The sequence below is a fragment of the Macrosteles quadrilineatus genome, unplaced genomic scaffold (assembly GCF_028750875.1).
Source record: "Macrosteles quadrilineatus isolate MER2022 unplaced genomic scaffold, UCM_ALF_1.0 Scaffold_3__2_contigs__length_128488019, whole genome shotgun sequence".
Lineage (NCBI taxonomy): Eukaryota > Metazoa > Arthropoda > Insecta > Hemiptera > Cicadellidae > Macrosteles > Macrosteles quadrilineatus.
The window spans coordinates 46,839,277-46,858,049 of NW_026542596.1; the positions used below are offsets into that span (position 1 = coordinate 46,839,277).

The 18,773-nt window shown below is 35.9% G+C and overlaps 1 protein-coding gene across 1 annotated transcript in view; it reads left to right on the plus strand.

The window, feature by feature from the left end:
* Positions 1-2,906: 2,906 nt before the first annotated feature.
* The window catches only part of LOC128988578 (transcriptional regulator ATRX-like), a 36,526-nt gene continuing 20,659 nt past the window's right edge, over positions 2,907-18,773 (plus strand). The window contains exons 1-4 of the mRNA XM_054409980.1: positions 2,907-3,014; positions 9,794-9,912; positions 12,015-12,139; positions 13,075-13,203. Coding sequence (XP_054265955.1) covers positions 9,795-9,912; positions 12,015-12,139; positions 13,075-13,203 — 372 coding nt within the window. The 5' untranslated portion in view covers positions 2,907-3,014; position 9,794. The remainder of the gene's footprint in view (positions 3,015-9,793; positions 9,913-12,014; positions 12,140-13,074; positions 13,204-18,773) is intronic.

Here is an 18,773-nt window from a genome sequence, read left to right on the forward strand (position 1 = left end):
TCTTTCCCCACGACTCTGACTCTCCTGCTGTCCTGCATGCACGACTCAAACAGGTGCGTGGTTTTTTTCTATGTGGTAGGCCTATAAGCTAACATAACCTAAACGCCGCAATGGTCTGTAAAAGATTGGCGGGTGGTCCTCTTTTTAAAAAGACCCATAGGCTAGAAGATTAATAAGCAGGCCTATTTCTTTCAAAATATTTTATATAAATTTGAAGCTATTGTCAGTAGGCCTATTAATTTATAGAAACTGAAAATTTGATAGGATAGGATACATTAAAGTTTCTCTGCAGAACTTTGCCCCATAACATTGCTGTTGCAGTGCAATGTAATTTTCAGAATCAGTCTTCTTTGCTTTGTATTTAGGCTAAGTAAAATTGATTTTCCTTGCTGCATATTAGGGAACATTATTACCATGTTTAATAGCCATGATAAGGTACAGTAGACTCCCTCTTATTCGGAAGCCTTTTAACCGGACATCAGTTAAACCAGACAACCAGGCAATTATTATCAGCACATCGGTTTAACCGGACTAGGTCGGCAGGAAGTGGGAGGTAAGCGTTACTGAAACGACTGTTCTTGTGTTCAGGATATAAAAACAGTGATTACTAGTCTAAACACATTGCTCTACTACATTTTAGTCAAATACTGTATACAGTATGAATTTAAACGGTCAGTTTTAATGAGTTTTTGGGACGTCAGTTTAACCAGAAAACCCATTATCCGGACTGGCCTGGGTCCTGAGAGTCTGGATAAGAGAGGGAGTCTATTGTACTGTATATTTTACTATGTTATAGTGACACGAATAAAAAAATAACAGCCAAAACTTCATGCAATAACCCCATAGCACCACATACAATATGTTTGTTAGTGTGAACTATGCTGTAGGCTTCACATTGAATGTGTTGCCCAAGTTTATTAAATTAAAGCTAAAACAAAGTTGTTTGTTACAGAGTCATTGATTGAGGTGCTGGTGAACTGATTGAAGACTTAAAAATGTTTTGCTATTAGTGTGAGGTGTGATAGTACGGACTGTTATGATAAATTACCACTGTTTATGATTTACTTTATACGTTTTAAAATAAATGTTCTACATAAACTATTAAAATTGAATTATCATTTACAATGCCACTATTTCCAGCTGTAATAATTTTTTTATACTTCTTTTAATTATTTTTTTACTTAGTTTCTAGACATACGTTCTGATGTAGTCAATATTTGCATAATCCCAATCACTTGCACTTTCAAAAATAGATATAGTAAACACAACAGCTTTTTATATGCCATTGTTATTATTTATTGGTGTTTTTGTATTGTAATTGTTAAGTTGCAAGTGTAGTTGCAGATGCATTGGTCTGTTTAAATGTATAAAGGAACTAAAATAAAATCTGAAAATTCCAGACTAACATTAAGATTATTCAAACAAAGGAGTTGGAGTATGTAAAAAATTCCTAAAACTCTCATTTTAAGTTTGGTAAGTTTAATTTGATACCAAATATCAAGTGTTGACCTTATTTCCTATATTTTCTCTGGATGGTATTTCAATTTATTTTATAATTGCAATGATTCTGCTTCACTAAAATTCCAGGGCATGGACTGCAATCAACATCTGCCAACATCAAATTCGAGAAAATCTAAAAATTTGTTAACTCACTTGTATATACCGTTTAATATTTAAATACAACATGAAAAATAATAGGATTTCCTGGAATTTTCCAAAATGTTTGTGATCATTCTCAACATCCCAGGCAAATCCCTTGAATAGGTATACTCAGATCACTCAACAAAAATATTCTAAGAAAATTTGTATATAGAAATCTGGAGAACATTCTCAGAATATTCTGGTAAAGTACTCTGGAATATTCATGGAATATTCTGAATTAAATTATTAATTTTGTCAAGTACCACAAAATAACTTGAAAAATACAAAAAACAATGTTTTTAGGGTAAAAAGTGGGAAAACCCAATTTTTAGTCCATTCCCATAGTCAATATTAAAGTACCGAATACTTAAAATGCAACGGATGATGGGGTGAAAGAGGAATGGGATGACTGACTTAGAGACTCAAGTCGTCAATCGTCATGGAGGTAGCGAACAGCAGATTAGCAGAACAGACAGAACTGAACTGAAACTGGACTGAACTAGTAAGTTATGACTCATGAGTCGACTCGTTGAAGACCAAGTACAACTGAATTGGTTCTTTCTGGCGCATGCGCAGTAGGCTAGTCCAATTCCTGCCCTGAAACGCTCGCGTTACTAGACTATAGAGAGTAAAAAATATAAAGAAGGAAGATATTGAGGAGAGAAAAATGAAATATATAAGCATTAACATTGTTATATATAAGCCTCATTGATTATACATACATCCCCGAGGAAGCATGTTTTATCATAGACTAGACTCACCGATGATTTCACAAGTAGACTTCTCATCCCATTGTAAATTTTGAAGCTCGTTTTTCATGTCTAGTTCTTGTCCGGTGACACTGGTGGCTAGTGTCGACCAACACTACACACTAATAAAATAATATACATTTTTTTTCTAGTACCTGGGGACCGAACTTTGCTCGGAGAAAATCATTAGTTAACTCTGAAAGCAGTCTTAGTATCGGAGATACAAAAATCTGTTCCCAAACTCCACACGGCTCGCCTTTACTACGTCCTACACCATTTCCTACGTCATGGACCTGTTTCCCTCCATTCCCGTAGCACTTTACGATTGTAGATACCTTAATCTAATCGTTATTAACAGTTCCCAAACTCCGGACAGCTCGCCTTGATTACTTCCTTCACCACTTCCAACGTAGCGGACCTGTTTTTCTCCCTTCCCATAGCATTTCAGAATTGCAGATACGTTAATCTAATCAAAACCCCTTGTAACCCCCTAGTATCTGTAAAAAGGTCCCTTGTACAGCTCGGAACCTGCCGGAAGCAAAATTCAAAATGGGGATTGAATCTCTTCTGTTGGCAAATCCGATTTACTCATTCAAAGAGTATTTTGAAATTTCACCTGGCCAAGTAAGTAAGTTTTTTTAGCCAATGAGTGCCAATGTGTGATGATAAATAAGTTTTGTTTTTGTTTTTCAATTCTCTGCATGGTGTGTTGCAGGCTTAGGCTATGATTTTGATGTATTGACGTTTCCTTGTACATATTATGCTTTCAGGAAATAAATCATTCTCATTCTCATTCTCATTCTCTCATCGCCATAAACAGTTCCCACGCTGCATACTAATCGCCTTTACTACTTCCTTCACCACTTCCTACGTCGCAAACCTGTTTCCCTCCCAATACTCTGAACAATTTTGAAATTATATTATTGGTATGTTGTCCTAAGTGAGTTTAGCGTATATGGATATTCCAAGTACAGTAGTTTAACAGAAACAGCATTGTCTGCTTCAAGATTACGCAAAGTAAAACGCATTTTTTTGATTTATCATGATTTATTCCATGAAAATTACTTTTCAAATCGTAAAGCTTACTCAATTCAATGGCGATTTCTATACTTTGGTTTGTATAGTGAAAGTTGTCATCTTATGAAATGAAGGATGTGTCGTCAGTATATAAAATTGTTTTGTAAGATATAGAGTTAGGCAAATCATTAATATAGAGGATAAACAAACCCGGACTCAGCACTGACCCTTGAGGAACCCCATCAAGGACCTCCTTAAAATTTGATCTTTGTTGTCATAAATTAACAAATTGTAGTCTTCAACAGAGGTATCATTAAAAAAATGTTCGTGCTCCATTATGACAGAAAATTCACATCTGCAAAAGAATCGTATGTAAGACCAAATCAAAGGCCTTAATGAGGTCCAAAAAGTGTCACACTAAGATAACCATACCAGATTCCAAACCATCCAAGATATCAGACACCACATAATCTATAGCCAAAGTAGTTGAACGTTTCGGTCTAAAACCAAATTGGTTGCTGTTAAAAATATTATTTATGTTCAGAAAATCTAAGATCTGGGCTTTAGCACAGCTGATTCAACTATTTTTGAACACCGGAACCATTGAAATTGTTCTATAATTTGAAATGCGAAATTTATCCCCTTCTTGTAAATAGGGATGGTTTTACTGATTTTCAAGCAATTTGGATTTGAAAGGTTGAACTAGAAAACACCATATTCACAAGATGTATCAGTGGTTCCATAATAAGGAGCAATGAATTTTACAATTTTGTTTGAAAGACCGTAAGCATCTTCACTGTTTAACGGATTAAGGGATCTTATTATTTTTGTCATATCATTCTCTGTTACCAATTTCCATGAACATTTATTTCGAGAACAATTAGCATTATTTCGAAAATTAGAGTAATCTAATCTCCTAACCTTGCTCAACATGAGCCTTTTCTACTACCTTTTTTCCACATATATGTGTATGTATGTATGTTTTGTTTCATGTATGTAATGGTTATTAAAATCATCTGCTGAAAAAGGTGGAACGGTATTGAAAAAATCCCCACTTTCTGATTTTACTTATTACCTTATTACCGTATCTTCATCTTTTACCCGAAAGGGATTGATGGCGTCAATACTTTCAAAAATCAAAAATATACATTTAGACAAACTGACATAAATACAAAACATATATTTACAGCATTGGCAATGTGGATAGGCGGATCAGTCAGAAAATTCTGGGAAAATGTCTTCAAAAAATTATTTTAGGGAATATTAGCATTGACTATATATACCTACAGGTTATGCAGGAATGAGGAATTCAGGTAGTTCTTTAGTAAATAATATGAACAAGTTATACTGTTATTTAAGTAAAAAAAGTAAAATAATTATTTGTAAAGATATACTGACAGCAATGACGAATTTCATCATTAACAATCTCATTCGGCTGAGTGCTATTTGTAGAAAACACTAAATAATAGCCTTTGAAAAATGATAAAACAGTGGGTATTTCCATTAGTTACATAATCTTTGAGTTGACGCTTAACTCGTCGGAAATTGTGACTGCTATTAGTTTTTAAATAACTCCCCTGAAAAAATACTTTGGTATTGAGCAACTATCAAACTCACGAACTACTTCGTTCCTATCGAATCGACTCGACTTCGACGGGTCTGACTTAGGGTAAAAACACAGTGGAGCAGGGCAGGTAGCTGGTAGCCTGGCTGGTCGCTTACTCGCTTACTGCTGGTTACCTGGAGGGTAGCTGGGACATACACACAGTGGCGCTCAGTACAGTCGCTTGTCAGCCGCCGATACTAATATTATCACTTATAATATTAGTGGTATAGGATAAACTTTTGTTTGAATCCATCCATCCTGGCAGTTCATTCGCTATTTCATTCTACATATCGTTGAGTACGTGACGTTGTGGTAGTCCGGACTCCGGATGGGCTTGGTTCCACAAAGGCACACGGATAATAACCTCTGATATTAATTTGTCTACGTCCATTATTTTATTTCATGTAAACAAAACAACATCCAAATAAATCAACTAAAACAAACAACACTCCGTATACAAAGAATGCGCAGTGAAAGATCCCGCGCGGAACTTGCGAACTCGAGAACACGTGGCTGTCAAATTCTGCTATTTGCGCATGCCCCAGTCGAGCCCTCCCCGCTTGAAGCTCCCAAACAATCGACTTGGCAATTCTTCTAGCTTGCCGCCTAGCTTACTGCTACCATGTCGGCTACCTGCTAGGCGCGACTGTGTGCGTACCCATAACAACGCGTGCTTTAATTCTACATCGCAGTAAGCGAGTAAGCGACCAGCCAGGCTACCAGCTACCTGCCCTGCTCCACTGTGTTTTTACCCTTAGGGGAGGTACGAATGAGGCATTTAGTTCAAAATTCCTCCGCGAACAGCGCTGTAGTAGAGAGCATTTTGGCAATGAAGGTTTACTATTCGCAAAAATAGTTCTGTTCATAAAATAAAATTATAAATGCCTCAAATTCAATTTTTATAATTTTTTAATTATAAAATTAAACTATCATAACCTAACCGAACTAACCAAACTTGCTGATAATTAAATAATATAAAAAAGATTAGTAATAGAAAAAAATAATTATGTTTATTAAATAAAACTAGAAATTGCTCAATTAAAATTTTATAATGACTTAATAATAAAATTAAACTGTCATAACCGAACCAAACCAACCAAACTTGCTGATAATGAAAAAAATCTTAGACAAAAAGTTAATGCATCCAGCGAGATTCGAACCCGGGACCTTCAGTACACCAGCCCGGCATGCTAACCACTAGACCACCGAAGCCATTGTCCACAAACCGTATTGTTACGGTAATAGCGTTCCCTCAGCTAATAAGAAGCCCACAGCTGTCATCGTAGCCTCTTCCGTACCTCCCCTGAGTAAATACCGACTTCGGCTATTAGTTCTAAATTCTAAAATGATGACTGAGGGTGTAGTCACTGAGCTAAAATTATAACTCAGTGTTAGAATTATAGCTCAGTGGGTGTAGTAGGGAGGAGGCTCGGGATTTTTGAAGAAGAAGAAGGCGCACCGATGTACCGTTCCGATTCCAATTCCGCTGTCCCACGGCGCGGTGGTGGGGGGTTGTGGTCCTCCATGAACGGTCTCGGCTCGGTCTCCACGATCACTCCATCACTCATCATCACTCTCACTCACTCCTTCTTCCAGCTTCCAGTCCAGTTCGCTGTCTTGTCTTGCTACTTGCTACTTGCTAGTCGAAAGTCGATGTTAACTTTGTTTTTGATACCTCAACCTCGTTGTAAGCAAAAACAAATTTGCTAGAGAAAACTTTGTTCACAATACAAAAGCTTAGTTGTGTTAGCTGAAGATAAGTTAAGGTGAGTGAATTAAAGTGTGTATCTTTAGTTAGGTATATAAATGCTTTTGGATTTCCTTCAACTATGACGAAAAATGATTTTATGTTGTCTTAGCGGCGCGGCATTTTGTATAAGTTTTGTGTCCTCATATGGTGCTAGTCCTAGCGTAACTCTAAAACCTGTGTGGCCCGATTATAGGCCTATTAAGTGTTTTAGAAGGCCTACATCCTTATTATTTAAGTGTTAGTTTGGAACAGATGCACCCTAGCCGCCAATTAATGGGCTGAGGTAGCCTAGACTAAGATCTGACATATAGGCCTAAAGGAAGGGATTTTAACTAGGGCCTTAGGTTTAGCCTAAGCCTACCTATTCCAAACTTAACTTTTCCTTGATTTAGGCTGGGCTGCACTTTACTTGACGTCCTACACTCATTTGATTGTTTTTTCGATTCGATATTTTCATTCGATTGTTTCATTCGATATATCGTTTGGTTAGTTAGGTTAGGTTAACCTTACCTAGCTAACCAAAGGATAGATCGATTAATTGATGGATCGATCGATATTTTCATTCGAATGAGTGTAGGACGTCAAGTAAAGTGCAGCCTTAGGCTGTTAGGCTTCAGTAAGCTATTCTTATGTCTGATTATGCTCCCTTTATTTTAAGGAGGCTAGGTAGGCCTAAGCTAAGACTTACTTTAATCTAAGCTTGCAGGCCTAGCCTAGGCCTATTCTCTTTATTTACTAGCTGGCCTGACAGACGTCGTCCTGTCCTAATGTGGTTTTATATCAAATGTTCGTTCATTTTCAAGATGAGCTCGTTCGCAACTTAATCACGTCCTGGTCGAAGTTCGTTTGCTACGCTCACTCACCTTTTGGTTGCAAATAAGCTGTGGTCATGTAAATTAAAAAAAATAACTTAATAGTGCTGCACCCTGTTGGTAAACCTATTTAACTTTTTAATGGTATATTGAACATCACAGAATCAAATTGTTTAGTTCAGCTGTTAAGATTCTTTACATAGGCTAATTCCATTTAAATATTCAAGTACCGTAAAACAGGGTGACTTGAGGCCCGTGGGGTGACTTGAAACCATAAGCTAAAAAAGTTTTAAACTTTTTTAATTTTATAACTCCTAATAAATTACTTGTACACTTCAACCTTTTTTGAAGCCTAATACCTTAGCTTCAATATGGTATAATAATATCTTCAATTAAAACAAAATTGAATGTAAAATAAAATAAAATTTAAAAGCAAAAAAGTTTCCCGAAAATTTTAAACTGAATAATATACTTTTTTCAGAACAATAACTCTCTGAACCCTGTCGCATTTTTTTTCTCTTTTTTCAACTTCTCAAATTACATTATCAGCATAGTTTTATCTCTTATCTATTATAGGATTGTCATAAACCTCAAGTCATTGTCAAAGAGTCTTCTTGAAGAGACTCCAGGGCCATGTCAATACATACGTATGATATCGGTATGACAACTATATACAGCACAATAATATGAGGGATATCCAGAAAGTAGATTACGTTTTTGTCTGTATCCGCAAGGGCTGGGCTAGCGCAGCCATCTTGGTGTCAGTTTGTTATGCAGCTCAGTTGGCATGTAGCCTTGCTATTGAGAGGTTTCTGCTGTACTCCGTTGAGTTACTCTGACAGTTAAATATGCCGCGAAATGTGAAGGTGCGTGCAGATATAAGGTTTTTGACTGCATAAAACTGTAAACCGATAACAAATTATCGGCAACTTTGTGAAGTTAATGGGGAAAACATTATTACTGAAGGTGGAGTGTGTCAATGGGTCATACAATTTAAAAATGGCCGAATTAACGTTCATGGCAAAGAGCGAAGTGTATTGCACTAGTCTTAACCGAAAAGCTTGGTTACCACAAGTTTTGTGCAAGATGGGTACAAAAAATCTTGACAGAGAGTCACAAAAATCAGCGAATGGCTGCAGCACTAACGTTTCTGGACACTTACGATAAAGATGGTGATGTGATCGCATCGTTACTGGTGACGAAACATGGGTCAAACATGTGAACTGCGAGACGAAATTGCAGTCAATGCAGTAGGGGCACACAATATTCCTGCTACCCAAGAAATGCATGCAACGATGTCGGATAGGAAGATGATTGCGACTGTTTTTTGGGATAAGGAAGGCGTAATTTTTGTGGACTTCCTGGAAAAAGACACTACAATAAACTCTTAAAGATATTGGCAATCTCTGCAAAACCTTAGAAGAGCGATACAAAGCAAGCGCAGGAGAAGTTAAGCTCAAAGATTCTGTTGATTCACGACAACGCCAAGCCCCACACAACAAATGTCACTCGCGCGATGTTCTTGAATCTTTTAAGTGGGAGTTGTTTCCTCATCCGCCGTACAGTCCCGACCTGGCACCGAGTGACTTTCACTTATTCCCAGCAATAAAGAAGTGGCTGGCTATGCAGCGTTTTGATGACGACGCACAGCTAGCCTACAAGAAGAGGTACGGTAACCAAGTGGTTGAAGAAGCAGGCGGCCGAATCCTACGACGAAGGAATTTCTAAGCTCGTTTGTCGCTATGAGAAGGGCCTTAATTTGAAAGGTGATATGTAGTAAAGTAGAATTTAAGTGTGGCTTTCATTTGTATATAATAAAATATTTTTCCAAGACTGTTTCCAAAACGTAATCTACTTTCTGGATAACCCTCGTATATCAAACTAGGGAATTTCATCTGATAATAATATGTGTTGTAGTTTCTCTGCAGAACTGTACTCGCATGTTGTATTATCACTAATTATTATTGTTTTCCCAAGAGATAAAAATTAATTATACATGTAGGCCTATTACGACACATTTACACCTACATTGTGAGTGGCATTCACAAATAAGGTAACTGTGCTTATTTGAGCTTTTGTGATGTTAGATATGTTAAATGTGTATCTCATTCAAAACTAAGGTCAGATTAACTGAAAATTTCCTTTCAGGAATTTTGTACCTATGGTCTGCTTTGATTAATCTCTAAAATAACTTAGCCTTCTCTTTTGTGGTTGTCAGGATGGGCAGAACAAAAGAACCTAATCCAGAGCCGGTTAAGATCGCTCGGGCATTAGGGGAAAACTTATCAATCAACGTCTCAGAGGAGGAAAAAAAATACAGAAACAGGAATGGTCCAGGTAATTATTAGTTTTTAGCAAATTTTTCTATAGGGAAGTAGATATACTTATACTATATCTAATCTACGTTACAGTATACTATACGTATACTAGTAGTAGGTGGCACGGCAAGACCTAGAAACTCGGAACCAATATACTTTTTCATTTTGATGTCCCTTGAGACCGAAAACACTATATTATTCAAATTTTTATATATGTAGGCCCTATAGGCCTATATAGGACTAGCTGTGTACCAGTTCTACGGATGGGGAACTTGTAGTCAGTTGAAACCTTTTTAGAAGAGTAGTTGGTTTGCATATTTAGTGTGCATTTTCCAGATACGCTAAGCAAAACTATTATAGGAATATACATGAACCTTCACAAATACAACTTTTACAACTTGTAACAATATCTGACAGTTTCAAGCCAAAACAAATGCTTAGAATTAAATGTCACCCGGATATAAATCTTGTTAGTCTGTAGCCTATCAACACTAACTCAATAAGAATTAAAACTCAATTTGGCTGATTAATTTGATAGAAGTTACTTTTTTGGAGTGATCTAAGTTGATCCCAGGTATGTAGGCCTACACCTTGGTAATTTTAGCGAATTTCCCATATAGGGAATATTAGCGAATTTCCCATATAGGGAATAAGCTATTACCGTAGGTCTCATGGTAAGACCTAGACCCGGGACCGATTTACTTGTTCGTTTTGAGGTCCCCAGAGGCCAAAAACACCATCCGTTCAAATTCATATATATATATATATTTATATATATATATATTTATATATATATATATATATATATTTATATATGTGTCCGTTAGCGCGATAACTCGAGCAAAATTGATCCGATTTTGATGAAATTTGGTACAAACATGTAAACCTACATTTATTCGAACGAGTTCGCGAACCAGCATAATCGGACCATGGGATCAGGGGTTTATGGGGGGTTTTATGGGGTAAAAATGGGTTTTTCTCATTTTTGACCCTAAAAACTTTAAATTTCTAAATTTCTCTCTAGACCATTTTGAAGAGCTTAAAAAAACAAATAATTTAGTATATTGAAGTTTTTTTGAATGTTCATTGACTACGGAGAAAATTAAAAAAAATTGTTAATTTAAAATTCCCATGTTATTCTTATGGAGAATAAATAAACTGTTGGAGTTTGCTTGTTTATGGATATATTTTAATCAAATTTGGCTTATTTCATACTAAGCTATCAATATTTCAATTCAAAAAAACACACCTCAACATCTTCCCCGTAGCAGCAAACCTAACTACTCACTAAAATTAATGTTATTTAAATAGGAAATAAATCTGAAAATGTATAGGGAATATTTTAGTAGAAATCAAGCCAGGTAAATGGAAATTCGCTTAGTATGCAGGTTTGCTGCGACGGGGGTATTTTGAAATTGTACTTATTGATTTATTTTGCAATCTGACTTTGTATATGCATTGTACATGTTGTTGGTATATAGACAACAAATGATTTGATTTGGTATTTTATATTAAATGATTAAACCTAAAAAAAAAAAAATGCATAACCCTAAAGTAAAATTGAAAGCTACTTCCCACCAGGGCTAGAAATACGCAAGGGCTAGGCCAAGCGAGAACACGCGTAGATGCCGGGAGACTAATGCACCGCCATGCTAGGCTGCCTTTGCGTCTCTCGCTGATCTTTCAACCCCTTTAACTTATTGTGTTATTGAAATGGTCCACTGGACAAAATAGTATCATCACCTTTGACTGAAATGGTCTAAAGCTGCAAGTGCAAACTAGTAGAAGTAGGTACCAGTAAAATGATAGATATTAGATTTTTTTTAAAGCAAGTACAAGAAAGTACAACAAGTTTTACAAACAAATTTTACTTATAGAATCTGGTTTTAAAGAAAGGTTTTTGGAACAAGTTCTTGTATTGTGGATTTATTTGCCCCTGGACTTAAATTTTCTCAGGTTAGCTAGCTAAAGTGTCCTATTCCTTTTCCAAAAATTCCCCAAAGAAAATAAATAATTTACTTTTGTGTCATTATTATTGCCACAAGCATTTCTTGGTGAAGAATACTTTTGGAATATATATGTTGCTATTTCAATCATTTCAATTTGTTTTGGTTACTTTAGATGATGTGAATGACATTCCCAAAGAAAAGCTCAAGTGTACAGTCTGCACAAAAAGTCTTGTAGACATTGTAAAGAAGTCTGCTGAACCATTTGTGCATATGATCCTGGGAGTCTTGATGTGCAAGGTTAGTGATAGTGAATCAATAGTTTTTAGTTATTAGCCTATAAATTTCATAAAGGTATCTTGAATGTTCAATAAGTTTTAAAATATATTCTTGAGTGTGGCAGATTGTGTAAAAATATAATAATAATAATATATTTGATTCTGCACTACAACCGTTTTGTAGATAACTCCATCGTCAGGTGCGTAGTGGTACACTAAACTGTAGTCTTGTTACACTTAATACGAAAAGTCTTCATTTGCATTGTGTCAGCGGTTTAATAAATATTAAACATATAAAAACAGGATGGACACATAAAAAGACAAATACACAAAAACATTTGTAGCACATGCATGGCTTAAAAACTGATGTCCTGTTTTTCTATGTTTAATATTTATTCAACACCTGACTTAATGCAAATGTAGACTTTTTGTATTAAGTATAACAAGACTATAGTTTAGTGTACCACTATGCATCTAACAATGGAGTTATCTTAGAAATGGCTGTAGTACGGTATGGCACCTGATTTTTTAGACGGTAAGAACCAAATATATTATTACATTTTAAAAGTCATTTAATTTAAAAGAATTTAATTTAAAACACTAAACTTCTGCTGTAAAAATCTTGTACTTTGTACCTACTTAAGTTTATTGCTGCTGTTGGGAAATTATGCAGAACACTTAACTGACCCACTTTTTCAATACAACTGTTTGAAATTATTTTAGTCAGGGTTGTCAGTGGAATTCCAGGAAAATCAGGAATTATGCGTGAATTTTGTTTATAGATTCTGCTGACAACCCTGTTTAGTTTTAAGGGACATTTTTTTAGCGGTACCAGTAGGCATTTACTATTTTCTCATTGTTATATTTTATATCAGGATAGTATTTTCACTTTAAAACCTCTGTCCACTCTCCATCCAGTGTATCATTACTTCAGTTATCAGATTCGCGTGTTTTCAGGAATGTTCCTCTTTCTATGGAGACGGGTATTTTTCCGTTGATGATGAAGGAGATGACAAGTATTGCCGCTGGTGTGGTCAAGGAGGTACCCTGTATATATGCAGCAAATGTACCTGTTCTTTTTGTAAGGTAAATATAATTCATTCTACTTAATTGTTTGTTATTGTACATGTATATTTGTTATTTTACTGCAACCCAGGACCAGCTTATAGACATCTAGCTTATCATAACTAAATAGGTTACTTAATTCGCTGATATCTAACAATAACCCAGCTTTAATATCAATTCAATTGGAACTTTAAGTCCTGGAAATTAAAAGTACAGTAGAGTCGCTAAAACGAGTGTTTAATTCCTGAATTGTGTCGACTTACCTGTGCAACATTGTAATGCTAGCATATACAGTTGTACTCCAAATCCCCGGATAAATTCATGATGAAAATCCCCGGAGGTTGGTAGACATGATCTACCTAAAAAGAAGCAATCTGTTATAGTGAGTTTTAAAATTAAGTTTTAAGTGGTAAAATACTAATGGATTTAACTTGGTATGTGTTAATATTATCTTTGGACTATTAAGTATCAATTTGGACGATATAAATCTGTGCCGTAAGTTGCTTTTAGCGAATTTCCCTATAGGGAAGTAGCAAACCTGCCGTCTAAGCGAATTTCCATTTGGCCGAATTGATTTTCAATTGATCTATTTAAATAACATTAGGTTTAACGAGTACCTAGGTTTGCTGCTACAAGGAAACTAATAAAGTAGTGTGTTTTTAGTAAAATATTGATAGCTTACTATAAAATAAATAAATTTGCCAAGTTTGATCAAAATATATCCATAAACAAGCAAACTACAACATTTTACAATATTCTCCATAAGAATAACATGGGAATTTTAAATTTACCATTTTTTTAGTTTTCTCCGTAACCAATAACAGTACAAAAACACTTTGATATACTGAATTGTTTGTTTTTTTAAGCTCTTTAAGAAGGTTTAGAGAAAAATTGGGAAATTTTGTGTTTTGAGGGTAAAAAGTGAGAAAAACCAATTTTTACCCCATAAAACCCTGTTCCCATGGTCCGATCATGCTGGATCGCGAACTCATTCAAGTTTATCCCGCCTTACACCTTCAAACCAAATTTCATCAAAATCGGATAAAAATTACTCAAGTTATCGTGTTCACGGACACATATATATATATATATATATATATATATACATATATAAAAATTTGAACGAATGGTGTTTTTGGCCTCTGGGGACATTAAAATGAAAAAGTAAATCAGTCCCGGGCCTAAGTCTTGCCATGAGACCTACGGTATTATTATTTGCTAAAACTTTGATAACCGTGAAACTGAGACTGATAAGACATTGCGGCAGCATGTTTGTTACGACTGCGCAATCATTGCCGCGCAGCCGTGTTCAGGATTACCAGTTACAGGGAATTCTACCCAGCCGCCGCTCCCTGCCACTGCCAACGTCGAGCCGTCGGGCGCCGACACCGTATTTACGGAGTGCCTACACTTTCAGCGACGCAACCACCACGTCACTCAGACGGAGCAGGGTGGTCCCAGGTATTGCAGGCGCTACTACTTCATTGGTAAACCGTGCACACGCTTTCCCATTCTGACTACATTAGCCTACAATTCTCTATGGAAGGACCGGGCGATTTAATGCTTGGTTGTACAAATTTTTGTACTGAAACTGAAAGTTTAATTTCTGAATTTTGTCTCCAATTAAGTAAGCTTGTTGCTAATAGTGAATTGAATTGTTTTGATCACCTTATAAATGTGGCAGCAAAAGTTGTTTTGGAATTTAATGTTCTATGTGGTGAGCATCTAGATACCAATCAGAGATTAAGAGATGCCGAGTCCAAAATAAAAGAGTTGGAAGGCTTCCTGGATGAGTCTAAGCGAAATTTTCGATTGAAATTAAATGAATCTTTGGTTGTAAATGATAGTTTGATAAGTGAAAAACAAACTCTGGAAAGTAGGATAGATGACTTGAATGACAGCCTAAGAAAGGTTTCAAGTAAAAGTATAAAAGATAGAGACTTGCAATCTAAGTTTGATATACTTGTCGAAGATTATGATAGGCTACAATGCGCAAATAGTAAATTCATTGTAGAAAACAGTCGATTAAAGAAATTGCTTGACAAAAAATCATTAGAAGCAAATGAATTAGCAACAAAACTTTGCGATGTGTCTGAAACTCTCAACAACCTGAAAGCTAACATTGATGACAAAACTAAGTGGTTATCGGACGATCTATTGTCATCATATTTTAATTTATTTAACTCTGAAATTTCCATCCACCGTAAAGATGTAATGTTTGTGGGAGCAGCAGTTACACACATTCTAAAGCTAGAAAATAAGGTACAAGTCGAAGCGGTGCTATCTGAATTAGATTTTAAAAGCAAGCGCCTTGTTTTCTTTTGTTTAAACAACTCTCTAGATGATGGAGGTGGAACCCACTGGAGTCTGTTAGTGTTAGATACAGCCTCAAACACTGCTGTGCACTATGACTCAGCCCAAGGCATGAACAGACGCCATGCTCAGATACTGCTAGAGAATCTAACCATATGTTCCAACGTCAAACTTGTAGAGGGCAATGTGGCCCAACAGACAGCCAGCTATGAGTGTGGGCTACATGTCATTGTCAACGCGCGGCTGCTGTTAGCGCAACTCTGCTCAGAGACTTCAGCTCCTACCTTCCCACAGCCTAATAACCCACAGATACTAACAACCACTGAGACTGTGTCTACCAACAGAAATAATAAGAATAAAACTACTCAAAGTCCGGTTTCTGAATTGATCAAACATGGTTCTAATGACAAAACTCCAAACAAACCTGTAAGCTACACGAAGACAATACCACCCCTCCCCAAGCACCAAAATAATAAAAAGAATATTCTAATTTTAGCAGACAGTCATGGGAGATACCTTAGTAAAAACCTATCATCTATCTGGCAAGGGAACGACTACAATATAAACTGTATTTTTAAACCAAATGCTACGATGGAGGAGGTTCTTATTAAAGTAGAAGAGCTTACCAAATTATTTACAAAAGCCGATACAGTCATTATACTAGGAGGGTCAAATAATGAAATTGTACAGGCTGAGTTAAGCTACTGTGAAACTATAAGAACAATGTTGAACAAGACAAATCACACAAATGTCATCGTCTCTGCTCTGCCTTATAGACATCACACACCAGGATTAAATAGAAGAATATCATACATAAATATTGACTTGGAACAACTTCTGATTCAGCATGAACACGCTAAATTTCTTCCCCTGAATGAGCTTCCTCGCCACCTATATACAATGCATGGACTACATCTTAACAAAAAGGGTAAAATAAAATTGGCAGCTATGATAAAGAACATGATTACTCCCCAACAGAAGCGGAAAACACAGCTTAACACCAATGTCACTTGGCAGGAAAAAATGCCAGGCATAAGAAAACATGACATTAATGTTATAGAAATGGACATGAGAAAAGCCATCAGCCTAATCAAAGGGGATCCATCTGTTGCGTTTGCCCACACAATATCCAGAGATATCAGCCATGAGAGGAATATGACTGCCGGTGTGGCAGTTGCATTCAGACAACAATTCGGTAGGCCAAAAGAAGTTGACTTCATTAATACCAAATTGACGTGTCAAAAGGTGCCAAATGGAGCAACAGTATACAGCCTGGTCACAAAAGAGGAGTACTGTGGCAAGCCAACTGTACAAGACTACGACGAGGCGTTCATGCAGCTCATTGAAGATTTTTCGAAGAAGAAATTTGAGACAATAATATGTTCGCCCATGGGTTGCGTACGGGACCACATCCAGCTGAAACACTTCTCCAAGAATGTTCGAAGACTGCATGAAACAACAAATGCAACAATCTGTGTGCTGTCTTGCGACCAACCAAGTGCAAAGAGAAGATTGTGGAATGGACTTTCTCACTCCAGCTTTCTACAACAACTGAAAAAAGCAATCCAATCTCACAAAGAGGAGCAGTCTTCTTCCTCCACGTCACAACCTAAACACCAGAAAACACCACTGAAATCTAAGGAGACCAACTTTCTTACTTCCACCACAACTGACCGTGACAACATCACCACCTCTACACCTCACCCTCACGAGGGTCCACCACTGACCATGTCTGCTGGCAGCACTTCTCCTCGGCTGGTACCTGGTCCTCTGGAGTATAGTGAAGTGGTAAAGAGTGCAGTGCAAAAGCAGAGTATTGTGAAAGTGTGTGAGTCTCAGTCCTGCACAAGTCCACTTATCTTAAAGAGTAAATGTATAATTAGTGACCCTGATAACCACCAACCATCTGCGCCTTACCTCACCACTAATGACAGTCAATCCAATATTTTCCTGCCTTTAAACTCCCTATTGATACCAGTAACTCCACCAATCTAACATTACCAACCTTGAAACTAAACATCCCTCACAAAATAAGTGCTAAAAGTAAAACTAGACAAATTGCAAGTAATCATAGCAGTAGTAAGCTCAATAATAATTTCTCAATTATACATCACAATGTTCAACACCTTCCCTCCCGCCAAAACCTTCTTGAAATTTTTCTTAATGAGACCAAACCAGATATTATTGCACTGAGCGAACATAAAATGACACCAGAAGAAATTGTTTTGCTAAATATTTCAAACTATGTGGCAGCATCTCATTTTTCCCGAAGTTTGGGTCGAGGGGGAGGAGTTGTAATCCTAATTAAAGATAATGTCAATTTTAAATGTGTTGATATTCCTGCTATTAAGGATTTACTTGTAGAAAAAGAACTTGAATGCTGTTTAGTAGAAATAATAACTAGTAAATTCACTTTTGTACTTGGTTGCTTATATAGATCACCTAAAAGTTCAAATTTAGATGTGTTTTTTGAAAATTTTGAAATACTCTTAAATGTCTTGAACAAAAAATACAAAAATATCATAATTACAGGTGATTTCAATATAGATGTACTAACTAAAGATAGTAGATGTAAGAAATTTGTAAATATTTTGTCTAGTTTTAATATGAAGTACTTGGTTGACTTCCCTACAAGGGTAACAGACCACTCAGAAACTGCAATTGATAATTTTGTAACTAATATTGACCCTAGCCATTTTAGAGTAACGGGTATAGTAACTCATATATCTGATCACGATGGCCAAATTATGGAGTTTAAGAATATTAAAGCAATAAAAAATAATTTGATCAGAAATAAAATAAGAAAGTTTGATTGTAATAATATACATTCTTTTTGTACAAGTTTAAGTTCTGAGTCTTGGTCTGCTGTTTTCCAATCTACTGTCTTTACTAAGTATTATAGTTTTTATAATATTTTTAAATACTATCTTGATGTTCACTTTCCAAAGCAATATGTTACTGAAAAACAATATAAAGCTAATAAATGGATTGATGAAGTGTTGAGAACAAAGCAATCTGAAATTGTTAAGCTAGAAGCACAGTTTAGAACACATAAAGATATAAATCTAAAATTAGTAATCAAAAATAAGAAAAAGGATCTCAAACATCAGATTATAAACAATAAAAAGAGATATTTTGAGAGAAAAGTCATGAGCTCAAAAAATAAAATTAAAACTACTTGGAATCTGGTAAATGCAGAAACATGCAAATCTTCTAAGATGAATAAAAACCTTAAAATATTTTATCAAAATAAATATATTACAGAACCAGTTATGATT